This window comes from Gadus morhua, chromosome 20 (genome assembly GCF_902167405.1).
Source record: "Gadus morhua chromosome 20, gadMor3.0, whole genome shotgun sequence".
NCBI lineage: Eukaryota > Metazoa > Chordata > Actinopteri > Gadiformes > Gadidae > Gadus > Gadus morhua.
In genome coordinates this window covers 207,501-227,001 of record NC_044067.1, presented here as the reverse complement: position 1 = coordinate 227,001, position 19,501 = coordinate 207,501, and the positions used below count along the sequence as shown (strand labels likewise).

General features: G+C 51.1%; 2 protein-coding genes across 4 annotated transcripts in view; one reads left to right on the top strand and one right to left on the bottom strand.

Moving 5' to 3' along the window:
- Positions 1-3: 3 nt before the first annotated feature.
- On the bottom strand, positions 4-9,770 carry csrnp3 (cysteine-serine-rich nuclear protein 3; the record flags this gene model as incomplete). Its single annotated transcript, XM_030343298.1, has 6 exons — positions 9,074-9,770; positions 8,297-8,324; positions 6,252-6,433; positions 3,375-3,634; positions 1,685-1,975; positions 4-1,521 (listed from the first exon to the last, which is right to left on the bottom strand). Coding segments are annotated over exons 3-6 (2,244 nt in total), but the record flags the coding sequence as incomplete, so codon positions are not given.
- Positions 9,771-11,451: 1,681 nt separating this feature from the next.
- The window catches only part of xirp2b (xin actin binding repeat containing 2b), a 25,675-nt gene continuing 17,625 nt past the window's right edge, over positions 11,452-19,501 (top strand). Inside the window, exon 1 of one of the 3 annotated variants that reach the window (XM_030344009.1) lies at positions 11,452-11,544. The gene's annotated coding sequence lies outside the window, so the exon portion shown is untranslated. Of the gene's footprint in view, positions 11,545-17,191; positions 17,379-19,501 lie in introns of those variants that run through there. The other 2 variants (XM_030344010.1, XM_030344008.1) reach the window with 2 other exon arrangements.

Genomic DNA, 19,501 nt, shown 5'->3' with positions numbered 1-19,501 from the left:
CGGGGGGGGGCTGGAGGGCAGGGGGGGCTGGGGACCAGCCGTGAGGCGCTGGCCGGCTGGCTGGGGGTCATCCATGTAGCGCTCCAGCGCTAGCCCACGGGACGAGGCCTGCTGCCTGTCCTGGGTGTGGACTCCGCCCAGCGTGTTGACTCCGCCCAGCGTGTGGACTCCGCCCAGCGTGTGGACTCCGCCCAGCGTGTTGACTCCGCCCAGCGTGTGGACTCCGCCCAGCGTGTGGACTCCGTCCAGCGTGTTGACTGCGCCCAGTGTGTTGACTTCGTCCAGTGTGTTGACTTCGTCCAGTGTGTTGACTCCGCCCAGTGTGTTGACTCTGCCCAGTGTGTTGACCACGCCCAGTGTGTGGACTCCACCCAGCGTGTTGACTCCGCCCAGCGTGTTGACTCCGCCCAGTGTGTTGACTCCGCCCAGTGTGTTGACTCCATCCAGTGTGTTGACTCCGCCCACTGTGTGGACTCCGCCCAGCGTGTTGACTCCGCCCAGTGTGTGGACTCCGCCCAGCGTGTTGACTCCGCCCAGTTTGTTGACTCTGCCTAGTGTGTTGACCACGCCCAGTGTGTTGACTCCGCCCAGTGTGTGGACTCCGCCCAGTGTGTGGACTCCGCCCAGTTTGTTTACTCCGCCCAGCTTGTGGACTCCGCCCAGCGTGTGGACTCCGCCCAGTGTGTTGACTCCGCCCAGCTTGTGGACTCCGCCCAGCGTGTGGACTCCGCCCAGCGTGTGGACTCCGCTCAGCGTGTGGACTCCGCCCAGTGTGTGGACTCCGCCCAGCGTGTGGACTCTGCCCAGTGGGTCCTGGGAGGTGGGGCGCTCTCTCTCCGGGGGGTCAGGGTGTTGGCAGGCTGAGCTGGGGGCCTTTGTGCTGCTGGAGCTCTCCAGCTGAACCTCTCCAGGGGACGAGTCTGGCAAGCACCTGTTCCCGTTCACGTCTTGAGCGCCAGAGTCCTCTGTGGAGCCCAAGGCGGTGGTCGGCGGGGACACATGGGGTATGGCCCCGCTCTTGAAGATCACCCCCTTTTCTTCATCTTCATCATCCTGGTTCTCCTCATCCTCCTCAGAGTCACTGTTAGCCAAGCTCTGTGTGCTGGAGTCGGAGATTTCACTGCACACACTGCTGCTGTCCTCTTCGTCCTCCTCATCTTCCTCATTCTCCTCCTCCTCGTCTTCATCATCCTCCTCCTCCTCTTCATCCTCCAGGTGCTGGTCCATCTCTCTGGGGGTCTGCAGGTGCATGAGGGGGCCCTGGGGAAGGGCGTCCGACCGGCCGTACTCCAGGCCGTGCTGAGACTGGACCCGGGCGCTGCCGCTGCCCATTCCGTTCTCACCGTGGTAACCGTTGCTAGGGGGAGGCTGCTGCTGCTGCTCACGGCTCTTCTCCAGTTCCAGCTTCATGATGGTGTGCAGGAAGTGGGTCCGCACCCGGAGGGGGCTGAACTCCAGCCGGCCGGCGGTGTTGCTGCAGCCCTCCTGGGTGCAGCCGCAGGGGAAGGCCAGGCGGTCCACCTGAGGACACCCAGCCACAGGTTAATGGTCAAGCAACGGGTTCAACTGGGTACGGATACAGATCTGAGTAGTTATGAGGATATGAAATACGGATAGTATTAGAATATAGATAGCAGCCATTCTTGGGGCCAGCGGTCATTAGGTGGTCCTTCTCTCTGATCACCTGGCACTTGATCCCGGCCGCGCTGCAGGCGCAGGTCTCAGGGTCGCAGAACGCCCTGCAGTCGCAGCCGCAGTCCTCCCGCGACGTGCGGACGGCCCGCAGCTCGTGCTTCTCCTCCACGGCGATCTTCTTGACCCCTGAGGAGCGCAGCAGAGCCCTCCTCTTCTTGGTGGTCAAGGGCTGCAGAAAGAAGTACTCGTCCACCTCCGTGCTGTCCAGGTCCTCATCTGAGATGTCGTCCGCCGCCAGCGCCTGGGCCTCCTCCGACCCCCCCCAGCCGCCCTGGCTCAGCTGGGATGACATTGAGGTCTCAGGTCAGGTGAAAGTTCACTTCTATTCATGTAGCCCTTTATCACAATCACAGTTCACAACGTTAGCATCAAACAGCAATGACCACCCATCTCAAAAAAGTCCATATCTCCAAGTCCATATCTCCATATCTGGAGGTGCCTTCAGTTACATTGACCTGATGTGGAGGTACCTTGAGTTACATGGACCTGATGTGGAGGTACCTTGAGTTACATGGACCTGATGTGGAGGTACCTTGAGTTACATGGTCCTGATGTGGAGGTACCTTGAGTTACATGGACCTGATGTGGAGATACCTTGAGTTACATGGACCTGATGTGGAGGTACCTTGAGTTACATGGACCTGATGTGGAGGTACCTTGAGTTACATGGACCTGATGTGGAGGTACCTTGAGTTACATGGACCTGATGTGGAGGTACCTTGAGTTACATGGACCTGATGTGGAGGTACCTTGAGTTACATGGTCCTGATGTGGAGGTACCTTGAGTTACATGGACCTGATGTGGAGGTACCTTGAGTTACATGGTCCTGATGTGGAGGTACCTTGAGTTACATGGACCTGATGTGGAGGTACCTTGAGTTACATGGACCTGATGTGGAGGTACCTTGAGTAACATGGACCTGATGTGGAGATACCTTGAGTTACATGGACCTGATGTGGAGGTACCTTGAGTTACATGGACCTGATGTGGAGGTACCTTGAGTTACATGGACCTGATGTGGAGGTACCTTGAGTTACATGGACCTGATGTGGAGGTACCTTGAGTTACATGGACCTGATGTGGAGGTACCTTGAGTTACATGGACCTGATGTGGAGGTACCTTGAGTTACATGGTCCTGATGTGGAGGTACCTTGAGTTACATGGTCCTGATGTGGAGGTACCTTGAGTTACATGGACCTGATGTGGAGGTACCTTGAGTTACATGGACCTGATGTGGAGGTACCTTGAGTTACATGGACCTGATGTGGAGGTACCTTGAGTTACATGGACCTGATGTGGAAGTACCTTGAGTTACATGGTCCTGATGTGGAGGTACCTTGAGTTACATGGTCCTGATGTGGAGGTACCTTGAGTTACATGGACCTGATGTGGAGGTACCTTGAGTTACATGGACCTGATGTGGAGGTACCTTGAGTTACATGGACCTGATGTGGAGGTACCTTGAGTTACATGGTCCTGATGTGGAGGTACCTTGAGTTACATGGACCTGATGTGGAGGTACCTTGAGTTACATGGACCTGATGTGGAGGTACCTTGAGTTACATGGACCTGATGTGGAGGTACCTTGAGTTACATGGACCTGATGTGGAGGTACCTTGAGTTACATGGACCTGATGTGGAGGTACCTTGAGTTACATGGTCCTGATGTGGAGGTACCTTGTGTTTGATTGAGTTGACCCTCTCCTCCTTCAGGTGGTTCCGGAGCATGTCCCGATGTAGTCTCTCTTGTTCCAGGGCGAACTCCCCCAGCGAGTACTGCCTCACCCAGCTGTGTGTGCTGGACATACCCAGCGTGCTGCCCCCCTGACTGGGAACGCTGGTGAACCCCTGCCTGCGGCCAAAGTAGTACACTGTTACATTCTCAAAATGGACCCTTCTGGTGCGGCGGCGTTTCCCCCTCTTCAATACGGAGTCAGCTGCAAGAAGCACAGAGAAAGAGAAGGGTCGGATGGACAAAGAGGTGCGGCAGAGAGAGCATGGTCAGGTTGTATATGGGATGCTAACTAAACACCAGACATGGAGTGTCTCCTGTGAAAGTTTGTAGCCCAACCCTTCTATGACATGTACCCAGGTCCTACCACGTCTTTAAATGTATTTTCTCATGTCTATCCACTCTGGTCCTCTGCAGGGCTCTAAAGGAGAGTCCCCCTGAGGCCAACAGGGGGCATGAATAACGTGCTGCTGGCTGTCACCTCCAGGTAGCCTGCATGGTATAGAAGTAATCCTAACATAGAACACAGGCGGTTGGCCCTAATGGTTGGGCCCTCATGGCGGAGCTCCAACATTTCAGAGACCAGACCAACTGCAGTATGATCTAACAGATCAACTAGAGGCTGTAGTAACAGATCGACTAGAGGCTGTAGTAACAGATCTACTAGAGGCTGTAGTAACAGATCTACTAGAGGCTGTAGTAACAGATCGACTAGAGGCTGTGGTAACAGATCTACTAGAGGCTGTAGTAACAGATCGACTAGAGGCTGTAGTAACAGATCTACTAGAGGCTGTAGTAACAGATCGACTAGAGGCTGTAGTAACAGATCGACTAGAGGCTGTAGTAACAGATCAACTAGAGGCTGTAGTAACAGATCAACTAGAGGCTGTAGTAACGGATCAACTAGAGGCTGTAGTAGCAGATCGACTAGCGGCTGTAGTAACAGATCAACTAGAGGCTGTAGTAGCAGATCGACTAGAGGCTGTAGTAACAGATCGACTAGAGGCTGTAGTAACAGATCGACTAGAGGCTGTAGCAACAGATCGACTAGAGGCTGTAGTAACAGATCGACTAGAGGCTGTAGTAACAGATCAAATAGAGGCTGTAGTAACAGATCAACTAGAGGCTGTAGTAACAGATCTACTAGAGGCTGTAGTAACAGATCTACTAGAGGCTGTAGTAACAGATCGACTAGAGGCTGTAGTAACAGATCTACTAGAGGCTGTAGTAACAGATCAACTAGAGGCTGTAGTAACAGATCTACTAGAGGCTGTAGTAACGGATCTACTAGAGGCTGTAGTAACGGATCGACTAGAGGCTGTAGTAACGGATCAACTAGAGGCTGTAGTAACGGATCAACTAGAGGCTGTAGTAGCAGATCAACTAGCGGCTGTAGTAACGGATCAACTAGAGGCTGTAGTAGCAGATCAACTAGAGGCTGTAGTAACAGATCAACTAGAGGCTGTAGTAACAGATCAACTAGAGGCTGTAGTAACAGATCGACTAGAGGCTGTAGTAACAGATCGACTAGAGGCTGTAGTAACAGATCGACTAGAGGCTGTAGTAACAGATCGACTAGAGGCTGTAGTAACAGATCAACTAGAGGCTGTAGTAACAGATCGACTAGAGGCTGTAGTAACAGATCTACTAGAGGCTGTAGTAACAGATCGACTAGAGGCTGTAGTAACAGATCAAATAGAGGCTGTAGTAACGGATCAACTAGAGGCTGTAGTAACAGATCAACTAGAGGCTGTAGTAACGGATCAACTAGAGGCTGTAGTAGCAGATCAACTAGCGGCTGTAGTAACAGATCAACTAGAGGCTGTAGTAGCAGATCAACTAGAGGCTGTAGTAACAGATCAACTAGAGGCTGTAGTAACAGATCAACTAGAGGCTGTAGTAACAGATCAACTAGAGGCTGTAGTAACAGATCAAATAGAGGCTGTAGTAACAGATTGACTAGAGGCTGTAGTAACAGATCGACTAGAGGCTGTAGTAACAGATCAACTAGAGGCTGTAGTAACAGATCAAATAGAGGCTGTAGTAACAGATCGACTAGAGGCTGTAGTAACAGATCAACTAGAGGCTGTAGTAACAGATCAAATAGAGGCTGTAGTAACAGATCGACTAGAGGCTGTAGTAACAGATCGACTAGAGGCTGTAGTAACAGATCAAATAGAGGCTGTAGTACCAGATAACCTTAAGGGGGTACTGGAACATTTCATAAATATTAATAATAATAATGCTATTAATATGATAATAATATTTTCAGATATCAAGGTTGTGCACACTATATCCAGGAGAAAATGATGACACTCTGAATTGGATTGACTGCTCATTCCCTGGATTGTTTGATTGTTTGATTGTTTGATTGGGACGACTATTCTCATCTCATGTTGAATGGCTGGACCCCACCCAGGCGGTGGTCCCGGGGCAACGTGTGGACCCCACCCAGGCGGTGGTCCCGGGGCAACGTGTGGACCCCACCCAGGCGGTGGTCCCGGTCCACACGTTGTCCCGGGGCCAGGCGGTGGTCCCGGGACAACGTGTGGACCGGGTCCAGGCGGTGGTCCCGGGGCAACGTGTGGACCGGGTCTAAGTGGTGGTCCCGGGACAACGTGTGGACCGGGTCCAAGCGGTGGTCCCGGCGCAACGTGTGGACCGGGGCCAGGCGGTGGTCCCGGCGCAACGTGTGGACCGGGGCCAGGCGGTGGTCCCGGTCCACACGTTGTCCCGGGGCCAGGCGGTGGTCCCGGTCCACACGTTGTCCCGGGGCCAGGCGGTGGTCCCGGGACAACGTGTGGACCGGTGGGTCTACTCACGGACGACGGGTCCCAAGGCGGACGGGTTCAGGCTGTCAGCGCTGTCGCCGCTCTCCGAGGACAGCTCCTCATCGGACTCCCTGATGGAGGAGCGGGGGGATGGGGACGCCTCCACCTCCTCAAACCTCCTCTTCAGAACGCCCCTCATAGGGTTAGGGTTAACCCTGCCACTCATAGCTCCTCTGCACACCGGGACACAGAGGACATGAAGACCAGAGGGGACAAGACCAGAGGACATTTAGACCAGAGGGGACATTAAGACCAGAGGACATGAAGACCAGAGGACATTAAGACCAGAGGACATTAAGACCAGAGGACATTAAGACCAGAGGACATTAAAACCAGAGGGGACATTAAGAACAGAGGACATTAAGACCAGAGGACATTAAGACCAGAGGACATTATGACCAGAGGGCATTAAGACCAGAGGACATTAAGACCAGAGGACATCAAGACCAGAGGACATTAAGACCAGGGGACATTAAGACCAGAGGACATTAAGACCAGAGGGGACATTAAGAACAGAGGACATTAAGACCAGAGGACATTAAGACCAGAGGACATCAAGACCAGAGGGGACATTAAGACCAGAGGGGACATGAAGACCAGAGGACATGAAGACCAGAGGACATTAAGACCAGAGGACATCAAGACCAGAGGGGACATTAAGACCAGAGGACATGAAGACCAGAGGGGACATTAAGACCAGGGGACATGAAGACCAGAGGGGACAAGACCAGAGGACATTAAGACCAGAGGGGACATTAAGAACAGAGGACATTAAGACCAGAGGACATCAAGACCAGAGGGGACATTAAGACCAGAGGGGACATGAAGACCAGAGGACATTAAGACCAGAGGACATTAAGACCAGAGGACATCAAGACCAGAGGGGACATTAAGACCCGAGGACATTAAGACCAGAGAGGAAATTAAGACCAGAGGACATCAAGACCAGAGGGGACATTAAGACCAGAGGGGACATGAAGACGAGAGGACATTAAGACCAGAGGACATTAAGACCAGAGGACATTAAGAACAGAGGACATTAAGACCAGAGGACATGAAGACCAGGGAGGACATTAAGACCAAAGGGGACATTAAGACCAGAGGGGACATGAAGACCAGAGGACATGAAGACCAGAGGACATTAAGACCAGAGGGGACATTAAGACCAGAGGACATTAAGACCAGAGAGGACATTAAGACCAGAGGGGACATGAAGACCAGAGGACATGAAGACCAGAGGACATGAAGACCAGAGGACATGAAGACCAGAGAGGACATTAAGACCAGAGAACATGAAGACCAGAGGGGACATTAAGACCAGAGGGGACATTAAGACCCGATGGGACATTAAGACCAGGGGACATTAAGACCAGAGGACATTAAGACCAGAGGGGACATTAAGACCAGAGGACATTAAGACCAGAGGGGACATTAAGACCAGAGGACATGAAGACCAGAGGACATGAAGACCAGAGGAGACATTAAGACCAGAGGACATGAAGACCAGAGGACATTAAGACCAGAGGACATTAAGACCAGGGGACATTAAGACCAGAGGACATTATGACCAGAGGGCATTAAGACCAGGGGACATTAAGACCAGAGGGGACATTAAGACCAGAGGACATGAAGACCAGAGGGGACATTAAGACCAGGGGACATTAAGACCAGAGGACATTATGACCAGAGGGCATTAAGACCAGGGGACATTAAGACCAGAGGACATTATGACCAGAGGGGACATTAAGACCAGAGGACATTAAGACCAGAGGACATTATGACCAGAGGACATTAAGACCAGAGGACATGAAGACCAGAGGACATGAAGACCAGAGGACATTAAGGCCTTAACCATTAAACCCCTCCTCCTCTCGATAAATATATTTAACAGTAATAATAATAAATGTATTTGATTGATTCTTTTAATGAGCACACAGCCAGGCTGGTGGAACTTGTTTTCAGTACAGCTCCTTAATTGACATTATAACACATAATACAATTATAATATAAAAAATAATAAATGTGCAAGACCTTACCTTAAGCTTCAGAGCAGCAGCCGTCTGTCTATTCTGGAATGAAGGGGTTAGAATGAAGGGGTTCGAATGAAGGGGTTAGAATGAAGCAATGAAGGAATAATGTTTTATATTAACCCAAACATCTAGGCTAAATACAAGTTACATATGTTATATTGACAAAAACATATAGGTCTATGTTACATGTTATATATTGACAAAAACATATAGGTCTATGTTACATGTTATTTATTGACAAAAACATATAGGTCCATGTTACATGTTATATATTGACAAAAACATATAGGGCTATGTTACATGTTATATATTGACAAAAACATCTAGGTATATGTCATATGTTAATACCCACCCAAACATCTAGGTCTATGGCACATGTTATTATTTACACCAACAGGTCTTTGTTTCACACACACACACACACACACACACACACACACACACACACACACACACACACACACACACACACACACACACACACACACACACACACACACACTCTCAGTGTAAGTCCGGTCAGTATTGTCATTGATAATGTCGCCGTGAGCAACGGCACGCAGCAGCCTTCTACAGTCAGCTCCTGTGGTCCTGACATGTCGTCAGGTGAACACAATGGAGGCAACAATGAGATCCAATAGCAGCCCTCCTCATCCCCTCATCCCCCCTCCTCATCCCTTCACCCCTCCTCATCCCCTCATCCCCCCTTCTCATCCTCTCCTCCACCCTTCTCATCATCTCATCCTCCTTTTGTACCGATCAGGAGAAAAGCTTCATACTTACGGTTCATTTGATCAATCGCTGTTCGGCCAGTCCAGAGTCCTCCTCCTAGACCAGTCCACCTCCTAGACCAGTCCTTCTCCTAGACCAGTCCACCTCCCGGGTGACAGAGTCCTCCTCCGAAACCAGTCCACCTCCTAGACCAGTCTTTCTCCTAGACCAGTCCACCTCCCGGGTGACAGAGTCCTCCTCCTAGACCAGTCCACCTTCCGGGTGACAGAGTCCTCCTCCTAGACCAGTCCACCTTCCGGGTGACAGAGTCCTCCTCCTAGACCAGTCCACCTCCTAGACCAGTCCTCCTCCTAGACCAGTCCTCCTCCTAGACCAGTCCACCTCCCAGTCCAGAGTCCTCCTCCTAGACCAGTCCACCTCCCATTCCAGAGTCCTCCTCCTAGACCAGTCCACCTCCTAGACCAGTCCTCCTCCTAGACCAGTCCACCTCCTAGACCAGTCCTCCTCCTAGACCAGTCCTCCTCCTAGACCAGTCCACCTCCAAGTCCAGAGTCCTCCTCCTAGACCAGTCCACCTCCCAGTCCAGAGTCCTCCTCCTAGACCAGTCCACCTCCCGGGTGACAGAGTCCTCGTGTTCTATTTCTACCCGGACCTCAATAACCCGCCGGCCCCATGTCGCATCTCCAGCTGTGTGCGTGTGTGCGTGCGTTCATCCGTGCGTGTGTGTATGTGTGTGTGTGTGTGTGTGTGTGTGCGCGCGCACGTTGTATACCCTCTTTCCGGTGCAGCAGCTGCTCCGCCAGCAGCGTCACTCCGTCCGTCCAATCAGGAGAGAGGAGCACAAAGGAGTCAGGAGAGACGCTCTTTGTTGATATTAAAAAAATATGTATATAGGCCCTATAATTTGACATGAGCAGGGGATATGTTAGAGATGTTCTGAATGGACTGTTGGCACCTTCCTAGTGATGTTAAATCCTCTTGCCTTACAGTAACACCCCGTGTCCCGCATGCATTGTCTAACCTTTCCACAGTAAAACACGGTGCTGTGTTTAACTGTTGAACATGGACCTCCAGTGGAGAAAGGGTGTCATTACATCTAGTGCCGGTTCTCAATAAGAGGCAATAGAACAGGTAAGTTCTATTCCAGATCTTTCTATTCTCTGTTCTTAGATTAATCTGGTTGTCAGCTTGTAACGTACTAGAAATCTTCTTGCTGACCAAATTATCAAAAAATTGTGTGCAATTTTGTGCAACAAAATGCTTGGTCTACCAAACATTAAAAACATGGACTAGACAGCAGAAATCAGATTATTTGTTTGTTTTATGCTTCACTCTCCTAAGTATGACGGACTCCTCATCCTCACCAACTAAACCTGGTTTTCCTTTTTTAAAACTGACCCCACGCCTTGAAATAGTTTACCTGAGGGTTCCATTATCTGGGAGAACTGTTCCTCTGTGTTCACACTGTATTACCCTGCCCTATACCTTTGAGGAAAGTGTCCTCATATCGTCGTGTGTCCGGAGGGCTGGCTGTCAGCCAGCAGGGGAGCTGACTGGATGGAGAGACCTCCTGAATTATACATCCTCTGCAGTCCAGGGTATCTGGTGTCTCCTCTGTCTCTCTTTCAGCACCTCCTCCTCAAAGCCTCCCTCAGACTTCAGCCCTGTAGTCTGGGAGTGTTCGGCTGGTCTGCTCCAGCGACCGTCTAAACCTGTCCTGTGCCCGGTACCCCCCCCCCCCCAGTGGTCCGGGGATACAGTTCCACTACAATGGAAAAGGCAATCAAGTGATTAGATCAGAGGAGCTGACCCACTGAGTCCCAACTCAGGTTTCCCTCTCTCCCACTATCCATCTCCCTCCCTCCCCCTCCCTCCCCCTCCCCCCTCTCCCTCCCCTCCCCTCTCCCCCTCCCCTCTCTCCCTCCCTCCCTCCCCTCTCTCCATCCCTCCCTCTCCCCTCTCCCTCCCCCTCTCTCCCTCCCCTCTCTCCCTCCTCTCTCCCTCTCCCTCTCTCCCTCCTCTCTCCCTCCCCTCTCTCCCCCCTCTCCTCCTCCCATCTCTCTCTCCCCTCTCTCCCTCCCCTCTCTCCCTCCCTCCCCCCCTCTCTCCCCTCTCTCCATCCCTCCCTCTCCCTCTCCTCTCTCTCTCCGCCTTCACTCCCTCTCCCCCCTCAATCCCTCTCCTCTCTCTCCCTCCTCTCTCTCCATCCCTCCCTCTCCCCCCTCACTCCCTCTCCTCTCTCTCTCCCCCCTCTCTCCCTTCTCTCTCTCCCCCCTCTCTCCCTCCTCTCTCTCCCCCCCCTTTCTCCCTCCCCTCTCTCCCTCCTCTCTCTCCCTCCCCTCTCTCCCTCCCCTCTCTCCAGCCCTCCCTCCCTCTCCCCCCCTCTCTCCCATCTCTTCTTCCCCTCCCCTCTCCCCCAGAGTCTGGTGGCTGTTAAATGAAAGCTCTAATGCTCCAGAGTGGTGGAGGCAGTGTTCTGTGTTCTGGAAGAAGTGGAGAGAGCCGTGTTCTTCTTCTGCGCTGTGAGTACGATGATGGATGTGATGACAGAGTTAGCGGTAGCACTAAGGTTAGTAGAATGCTCTGGCCAAGGGTCTGGTCCTTCCTAAGGTGGTCGACTGTCAATAACCAATCAATTCAGACCTACGAATAGGATTCGTAGGTCCTACAACACAAGAAGGAGGCGAAGGACTAATAGTGTGATCAGGGGACTGGGTTAGGGTTAGGGTTAGGGTTAACCCTAACCCTAACCCAGTCCCCTGATCACTGGGTTAGGGTTAACCCTAACCCTAACCCTAACCCTAACCCTAACCCAGCCCCCTGATCACTGGGTTACCCTAACCCAGTGATCAGGGGGCTGGGTTAGGGCAGGGGGCTTGAAGCATTATGTCTGAATTTGAATCAAGTGTGTCGTCTATCTGCTGTTCTTAAAGCAGTGTGTTGTGCGTCTTAAAGCAGTGTGTTGTGCGTCTTAAAGCAATGTGTTGTGTGGTGTTCTTAAAGCAGTGTGATGTGCGTTCTTAAAGCAGTGTGTTGTGTGTTGTGCGTCTTAAAGCAGTGGATTGTGTGTTGTGCGTCTTAAAGCAGTGGATTGTGTGTTGTGCGTCTTAAAGCAGTGTGTTGTGCGTCTTGAAGCAGTGTGTTGTGCGTCTTAAAGCAGTGGATTGTGTGTTGTGCGTCTTAAAGCAGTGTGTTGTGTGTTGTGCGTCTTAAAGCAGTGTGTTGTGCGTCTTAAAGCAGTGTGTTGTGTGTTGTGCGTCTTAAAGCAGTGTGTTGTGCGTCTTAAAGCAGTGTGTTGTGCGTCTTAAAGCAGTGTGTTGTGAGTCTTAAAGCAGTGTGTTGTGCGTCTTAGTGTTTGTCAGTGTGTCTATAATAGTGCTTTCTTACCAACTTGTTGTCCACAGGACTACCGGTGAATCCATTGTGTTATCGTGTGGTTCTGAAGTGTCGACTTGTTCCTCTAGCTGGCAGCCAGGAGCCGTAACTCATCTCTAGCACCCTAACCCTAACCTAACCACCCTAACCCTAACCCTACTGAACGCATGACTATGTCTATGGTTAGAGGCCCTTAAGCTGCTGTATCAAAACTATTACACCATAAAACACCCTTAAGCTGCTGTATCAAAACTATCACACCATAAAACACCCTTAATATGCTGTATCAAAACTATTACACCATAAAACACCCTTAAGCTGCTGTATCAAAACTATTGCACCATAAAACACCCTTAAGCTGCTGTATCAAAACTATCACACCATAAAACACCCTTAAGCTGCTGTATCAAAACTATTACACCATAAAACACCCTTACGCTGCTGTATCAAAACTATCACACCATAAAACACCCTTAAGCTGCTGTATCAAAACTATTATACCATAAAACACCCTTAAGCTGCTATATCAAAACTATTATACCATAGAACACCCTTAAGATGCTATATCAAAACTATTACACCATAAAACACCCTTAAGCTGCTATATCAAAACTATTATACCATAGAACACCCTTAAGATGCTATATCAAAACTATTACACCATAAAACACCCTTAAGCTGTTGTATCAAACAAGCCATTTTGTTTGGGTTCTTGTCTGAAGTAAAACAGTTTGTTCCATCCAAAGGAAAAGAGTGGATCCCAGTTCGTACTGGATTGTGTGTGTGTGTGTGTGTGTGTGTGTGTGTGTGTGTGTGTGTGTGTGTGTGTGTGTGTGTGTGTGTGTGTGTGTGTGTGTGTGTGTGTGTGTGTGTGTGTGTGTGTGTGTGTGTGTGTTTGCGTGTGCTCATGTGTGTATGTGTGGGAGAGATAAAGAATATTTGTGAGGTAACTGTAAATAACCATTGGCTCTTCAGAACTCTGTTGTTTCTATATTCTGCGTCACATGATCTCTAATCAAACACTGAATCCCCGACCCCTGACCTCTGAGCGGTCAGCCCTCAGAGCGGGTTAGCAGGGTTAATCCTAACCCTCAGAGCGGCCCCATGTTAGGGTTAGGGTTAACCCTAACCTCAGATCGGCCTCATGTTGAGCTCCCCAGCGCTCCGCCTGAGAGTGGTCCACTGGATGTAGGTCATGGCTCCTCCTGGACCCTTTGTCACTTGAGAGCGTTATTTGGAGTTCTTTTTTGAGTTTCCGTCCTGCCGCTGGGGTGTCGGGTGGGTCCATGTCACCGCCTGCTAAATATACTCTGGGTTGCTATGAATGAACGTCTTCTTCGACGCTCATTGATCTCATCGGCCGGGGTTACTTACCCCTTATTTTATCAAATTAAATACGTTATTTCTTTTAACCAGCCACCACCACACTGCTCTAGCTGGTTAGTAGTCACCACCACCACCACACTGCTCTAGCTGGTTAGTAGTCACCACCACCACCACACTGCTCTAGCTGGTTAGTAGTTTGGTAGTTCTGGTTAGTTAAAGTGGAGAGGGATGTGTTGTTACATCTCTGCTGTCAGGTCCCAGTCTGCCCTGACAGGGTGTCAATCAAAAGAAACCTGAGAGACAGAGACAGAGCAAGAGAGTGAGAGAGCACAAGAGAGGAAGAGTGAGACATCTCTCTGTCTACGTACAACAATCCAAATAGATGGAAGACCCCAGACCTGTCCAGTAGACCCCAGACCTGCCAGTAGATCCCAGACCCCCTGGCTCCATGAGGCAGAATGGAACCCGCCATTTTAACTACCTGTCTTACGTTTCCCATTCGACGTCTCCCTTGTATACTTACGCACACACCAACGCATGCATGCACACACATACACACACACACACACACACACACACACACAGAAGCACACGTGCATTGACTCACTCCCTCACACAAACGTAGGCATGAATTTACACACATTGACACACACACCTTCTCAGTCACTCACTGCCACACATAGGCATTACACACATATATAGACACACACACAAACTCACACACATGCACACAACCTTGTCTCACAAAAAAGCATTACATCACTGCAACACATTTCTGAGCAGCTGTCTGTAATGGCTCCCTACATGCCGGTGTCACATGACCCACTGTTTGTTTTGATGGTCCACGTGTGTGTGTGTGTGTGTGTGTGTGTGTGTGTGTGTGTGTGTGTGTGTGTGTGTGTGTGTGTGTGTGTGTGTGTGTGTGTGTGTGTCTGTGTGTGTCTGTGTCTGTGTCTGTGTCTGTGTCTGTGGGTGTGTGTGTGTGTCTGTTTGTATATGTTTGTACGTGTGTTAGTCTGTCTGTGTGTGTGTGTGTGGGGGGGGTTACAGCTGTAGGGAAGAGGTGCCATCAGTATCTCCTTGGTGATAGAGGATACATGAGGCAGAGTCAAGGGGGGGGGGCTGTAGAGTGAGACGGGGCTGTAGAGTGAGACAGGGGCTGTAGAGTGAGACAGGGCTGTAGAGTGAGACAGGGCTGTAGAGTGAGACGGGGCTGTAGAGTGAGACGGGGCTGTAGAGTAAGACAGGGCTCTAGTCTGAGATCGGGCTGTAGAGTGAGACAGGGGCTGTAGAGTGAGACGGGGCTGTAGCGTGAGACAGGGCTGTAGAGTGAGACAGGGCTTTAGAGGGAGACGGGGCTGTAGAGTGAGACAGGGCCCTAGTCTGAGATCGGGCTGTAGAGTGAGACAGGGGCTGTAGAGTGAGACGGGGCTGTAGCGTGAGACAGGGCTGTAGAGTGAGACAGGGCTGTAGAGGGAGACGGGGCTGTAGAGTGAGACGGGGCTGTAGAGTGAGACAGGGCTCTAGTCTGAGATCAGGCTGTAGAGTGAGACGGGGGCTGTAGAGTGAGACAGGGGCTGTAGAGTGAGACAGGGCTGTAGAGTGAGACAGGGCTGTAGAGTGAGACGGGGCTGTAAAGTGAGACAGGGCTCTAGTCTGAGATCGGGCTGTAGAGTGAGACGGGGGCTGTAGAGTGAGACAGGGGCTGTAGAGTGAGACAGGGCTCTACAGTGAGACAGGGGATGTAGAGTGAGACGGGGCTGTAGAGTGAGACGGGGGCTGTAGAGTGAGACAGGGGCTGTAGAGTGAGACGGGGGCTGTAGAGTGAGACAGAGGCTGCAGAGTGAGACCGGGGATGCAGAGTGAGACAGGGCTGTATAGGGAGATGGGGGCTATAGAGTGAGACGGGGCTGAATAGTGAGACGGGGGCTGTAGAGTGAGACAGGGCTGTAGAGTGAGACGGGGCTGTAGAGTGAGACGGGGCTGTAGAGTGAGACAGGGCTCTAGTCTGAGATCGGGCTGTAGAGTGAGACAGGGGCTGTAGAGTGAGACAGGGGCTGTAGAGTGAGACAGGGCTGTAGAGTGAGACAGGGCTGTAGAGTGAGACGTGGCTGTAGAGTGAGACGGGGCTGTAGAGTGAGACAGGGCTCTAGTCTGAGATCGGGCTGTAGAGTGAGACAGGGGCTGTAGAGTGAGACAGGGCTCTAGAGTGAGACAGGGGATGTAGAGTGAGACGGGGGCTGTAGAGTGAGACGGGGCTGTAGAGTGAGACGGGGGCTGTAGAGTGAGACGGGGCTGTAGAGTGAGACGGGGGCTGTAGAGTGAGACAGAGGCTGCAGAGTGAGACCGGGGATGCAGAGTGAGACAGGGCTGTATAGGGAGATGGGGGCTATAGAGTGAGACGGGGCTGAATAGTGAGACGGGGGCTGTAGAGTGAGACAGGGCTGTAGAGTGAGACGGGGCTGTAGAGTGAGACGGGGCTGTAGAGTGAGACAGGGCTCTAGTCTGAGATCGGGCTGTAGAGTGAGACAGGGGCTGTAGAGTGAGACGGGGCTGTAGCGTGAGACAGGGCTGTAGAGTGAGACAGGGCTTTAGAGGGAGACGGGGCTGTAGAGTGAGACAGGGCTCTAGTCTGAGATCGGGCTGTAGAGTGAGACAGGGGCTGTAGAGTGAGACGGGGCTGTAGTGTGAGACAGGGCTGTAGAGTGAGACAGGGCTGTAGAGGGAGACGGGGCTGTAGAGTGAGACGGGGCTGTAGAGTGAGACAGGGCTCTAGTCTGAGATCGGGCTGTAGAGTGAGACGGGGGCTGTAGAGTGAGACAGGGGCTGTAGAGTGAGACAGGGCTGTAGAGTGAGACAGGGCTGTAGAGTGAGACGGGGCTGTAGAGTGAGACGGGGCTGTAGAGTGAGACAGGGCTCTAGTCTGAGATCGGGCTGTAGAGTGAGACGGGGGCTGTAGAGTGAGACAGGGGCTGTAGAGTGAGACAGGGCTGTAGAGTGAGACAGGGCTGTAGAGTGAGACGGGGCTGTAGAGTGAGACGGGGCTGTAGAGTGAGACAGGGCTCTAGTCTGAGATCGGGCTGTAGAGTGAGACGGGGGCTGTAGAGTGAGACAGGGGCTGTAGAGTGAGACAGGGCTCTACAGTGAGACAGGGGATGTAGAGTGAGACGGGGGCTGTAGAGTGAGACGGGGCTGTAGAGTGAGACGGGGGCTATAGAGTGAGACAGGGGCTGTAGAGTGAGACGGGGGCTGTAAAGTGAGACAGAGGCTGCAGAGTGAGACCGGGGATGCAGAGTGAGACAGGGCTGTATAGGGAGATGGGGGCTATAGAGTGAGACAGGGCTGAATAGTGAGACGGGGGCTGTAGAGTGAGACGGGGGCTGTAGAGTGAGACCGGGGATGCAGAGTGAGACGGGGGATGCAGAGTGAGACAGGGGGTCTCTCCCGCTATAAAAAGCATGGTACACAGTGAGACAGGGGGTCTCATGGTTCACAGTGAGAGAGGGGGTCTCATGGTTCACAGTGGGCGTGGAGTCTAAAATAAAAGCAGCTGTCGTCTGGCTGGACAGAGTGGAGCAGAACTGGTTGAGCTGTTGGAGACGCTGGAGTAGAGTTGGGCTTTAAGGACCTGAGGATTCTACTGAGTTTTCACCTGGTAGGTGAACAACGGCCTCCCTGGGGGGAGGGTTCTCTGTGTGTGTGTGTGTGTGTGTGTGTGTGTGTGTGTGTGTGTGTGTGTGTGTGTGTGTGTGTGTGTGTGTGTGTGTGTGTGTGTGTGTGTGTGTGTGTGTGTGTGTGTGTGTGTGTGTGTGTGTGCGTGTGTGTGTGTGTGTGCAATGTCTGACTGTTGGTCTGAAAATGTGCATTACTGTTCAATTGATGAAACCTTCTCAAAAAACACTTTATCTTGTTTGCACCAATATGGAAAGTAAATTCTCATGATAAGGTACCTCTTTTGATCCATTAATGAAGAGTACGGTGTCCTGCCATGGTTAAAATATCACATCTCTCCATTCCATACCTGGGGATAACTATTCCAAAAAAAAGTTTTTGCCTGTTTGCAGGTCAAATATTCATATTGGTTGTTAGGTGTTATCTTAGTTATTTAGATCATCATCATTATTTCACTGCTATTACTAACGCAACAAACTTCTTCAATGATGCAGTTAATAATTATAGGAGCAAGTAGAAGAAAAATACATGATGTATTTATTTATCCACCTTGACCTACTGCTTGTGTTTAATAAAACCAACATCCATGCCCATTAATCATACCCTAAAGCATTTGTGGCGCCTGAAACTCATCCACCATGAGGCCGGGGCCACGGGCCCAGGAGGAGTCACATCGTCAGGAGGACCACGTCCATGTCCTTACCTCCTTGACCTCCTTGACCTCAAGGACAACCATGGGCCCAGGGAGCCCGACTGTACCTACGCCTGGCTACTTTGCTACAGAGGATGTTAGACAGTTGTTCTGAAGATGTTGCATCTAAAGTGATCCTTAGAACCTCTCCCTGTGCATTCTGACCATGGTCTTTCGTTCAGGCTGTATGATTATGGACAACCCGGAGAGAAATATACCTTCATACCAAGGTTGGAATTTAAATAAGATGGATAATAATTGCATATTGGTTACCAGTCACAAAAGTGAAACGAAATGGTTGTCACGTTGAGAATGGCTGCTCACGCTCACACTCCTGTCCACTCATATTTACCTACATGATCCAATAACTATTTTTAATCTAATATTTATCTCATTGGCTTTGGTAAGGTATGGCCCAGGGTTCCCTGAGCTAAGGAGATGAAAAGCATTAAAGCATTAAGAGAATATTCTTATCACAACGGCCATCTGGACATCTCAGGGTGTTTTAGGTAGGAACCTTCAATCTGAGTCGTCAAAAAGCAAAACAGACTATTGGAGCAGAACCGATGATGCACCCATCCCAGTTAATCATCATTGGTTCATATCGGGACTCCAGTGATAAACCTACGTTCAGTACTCCAAGCCAATGACAAGGTCCTAAATAGTGCCAAAGCCCACCTCCAAAAGGATATCTGATAATGCTAGACTCAAATACCCATTTCTAGTGAGTCTGTGGTAATGGAGGAGAGCAACTTATTAGCAGAGATATTTTAGTGAACGAAAAAGCAGAACAGAACATGGAATTTAATCAAAATCTGCTAGCGCCGTCCCTAGCTAGCAGATAGAGCTCCCAGGCTAGCACCATCCCTAGCTAGCAGATAGAGCTCCCAGGCTAGCACCATCCCTAGCAAGCAGATAGAGCTCCCACGCTAGCACCATCCCTAGCTAGCAGATAGAGCTCCCAGGCTAGCACCATCCCTAGCAAGCAGATAGAGCTCCCAGGCTAGCACCGCCTTAGCAAGCAGATAGAGCTCCCATCTTTATATGTGTTCTGCTACACAACAAACAAGGAACACTGAAGAGCAACATTCAGAACAACGCATCATCCTGATTTGACCATTTGAAGGAGACTTCAAAGTCTGCAGTTTAATCGCGTCTTTCAGAGAGAAATCCGACTCTTTATGGCAAAGTTTAAAATAGTGACTTGATTTTATTTTAGCATGCGAGCCGCCGTGGCGCCCCGATGACTTCACTCTCTTGTCATCCGAGCCCCCCCCCCCCCCCCCCCCCCCCCAATGGATAACCCCCCCACCATGGACGCCCCCCCCCCGCCATGGACCCCCTCCGGCCATGGAACCCCCCCCCCGCCATGGACACCCCCCCCCCCCCCCCCACCATGGACAGCCCCCATAGCC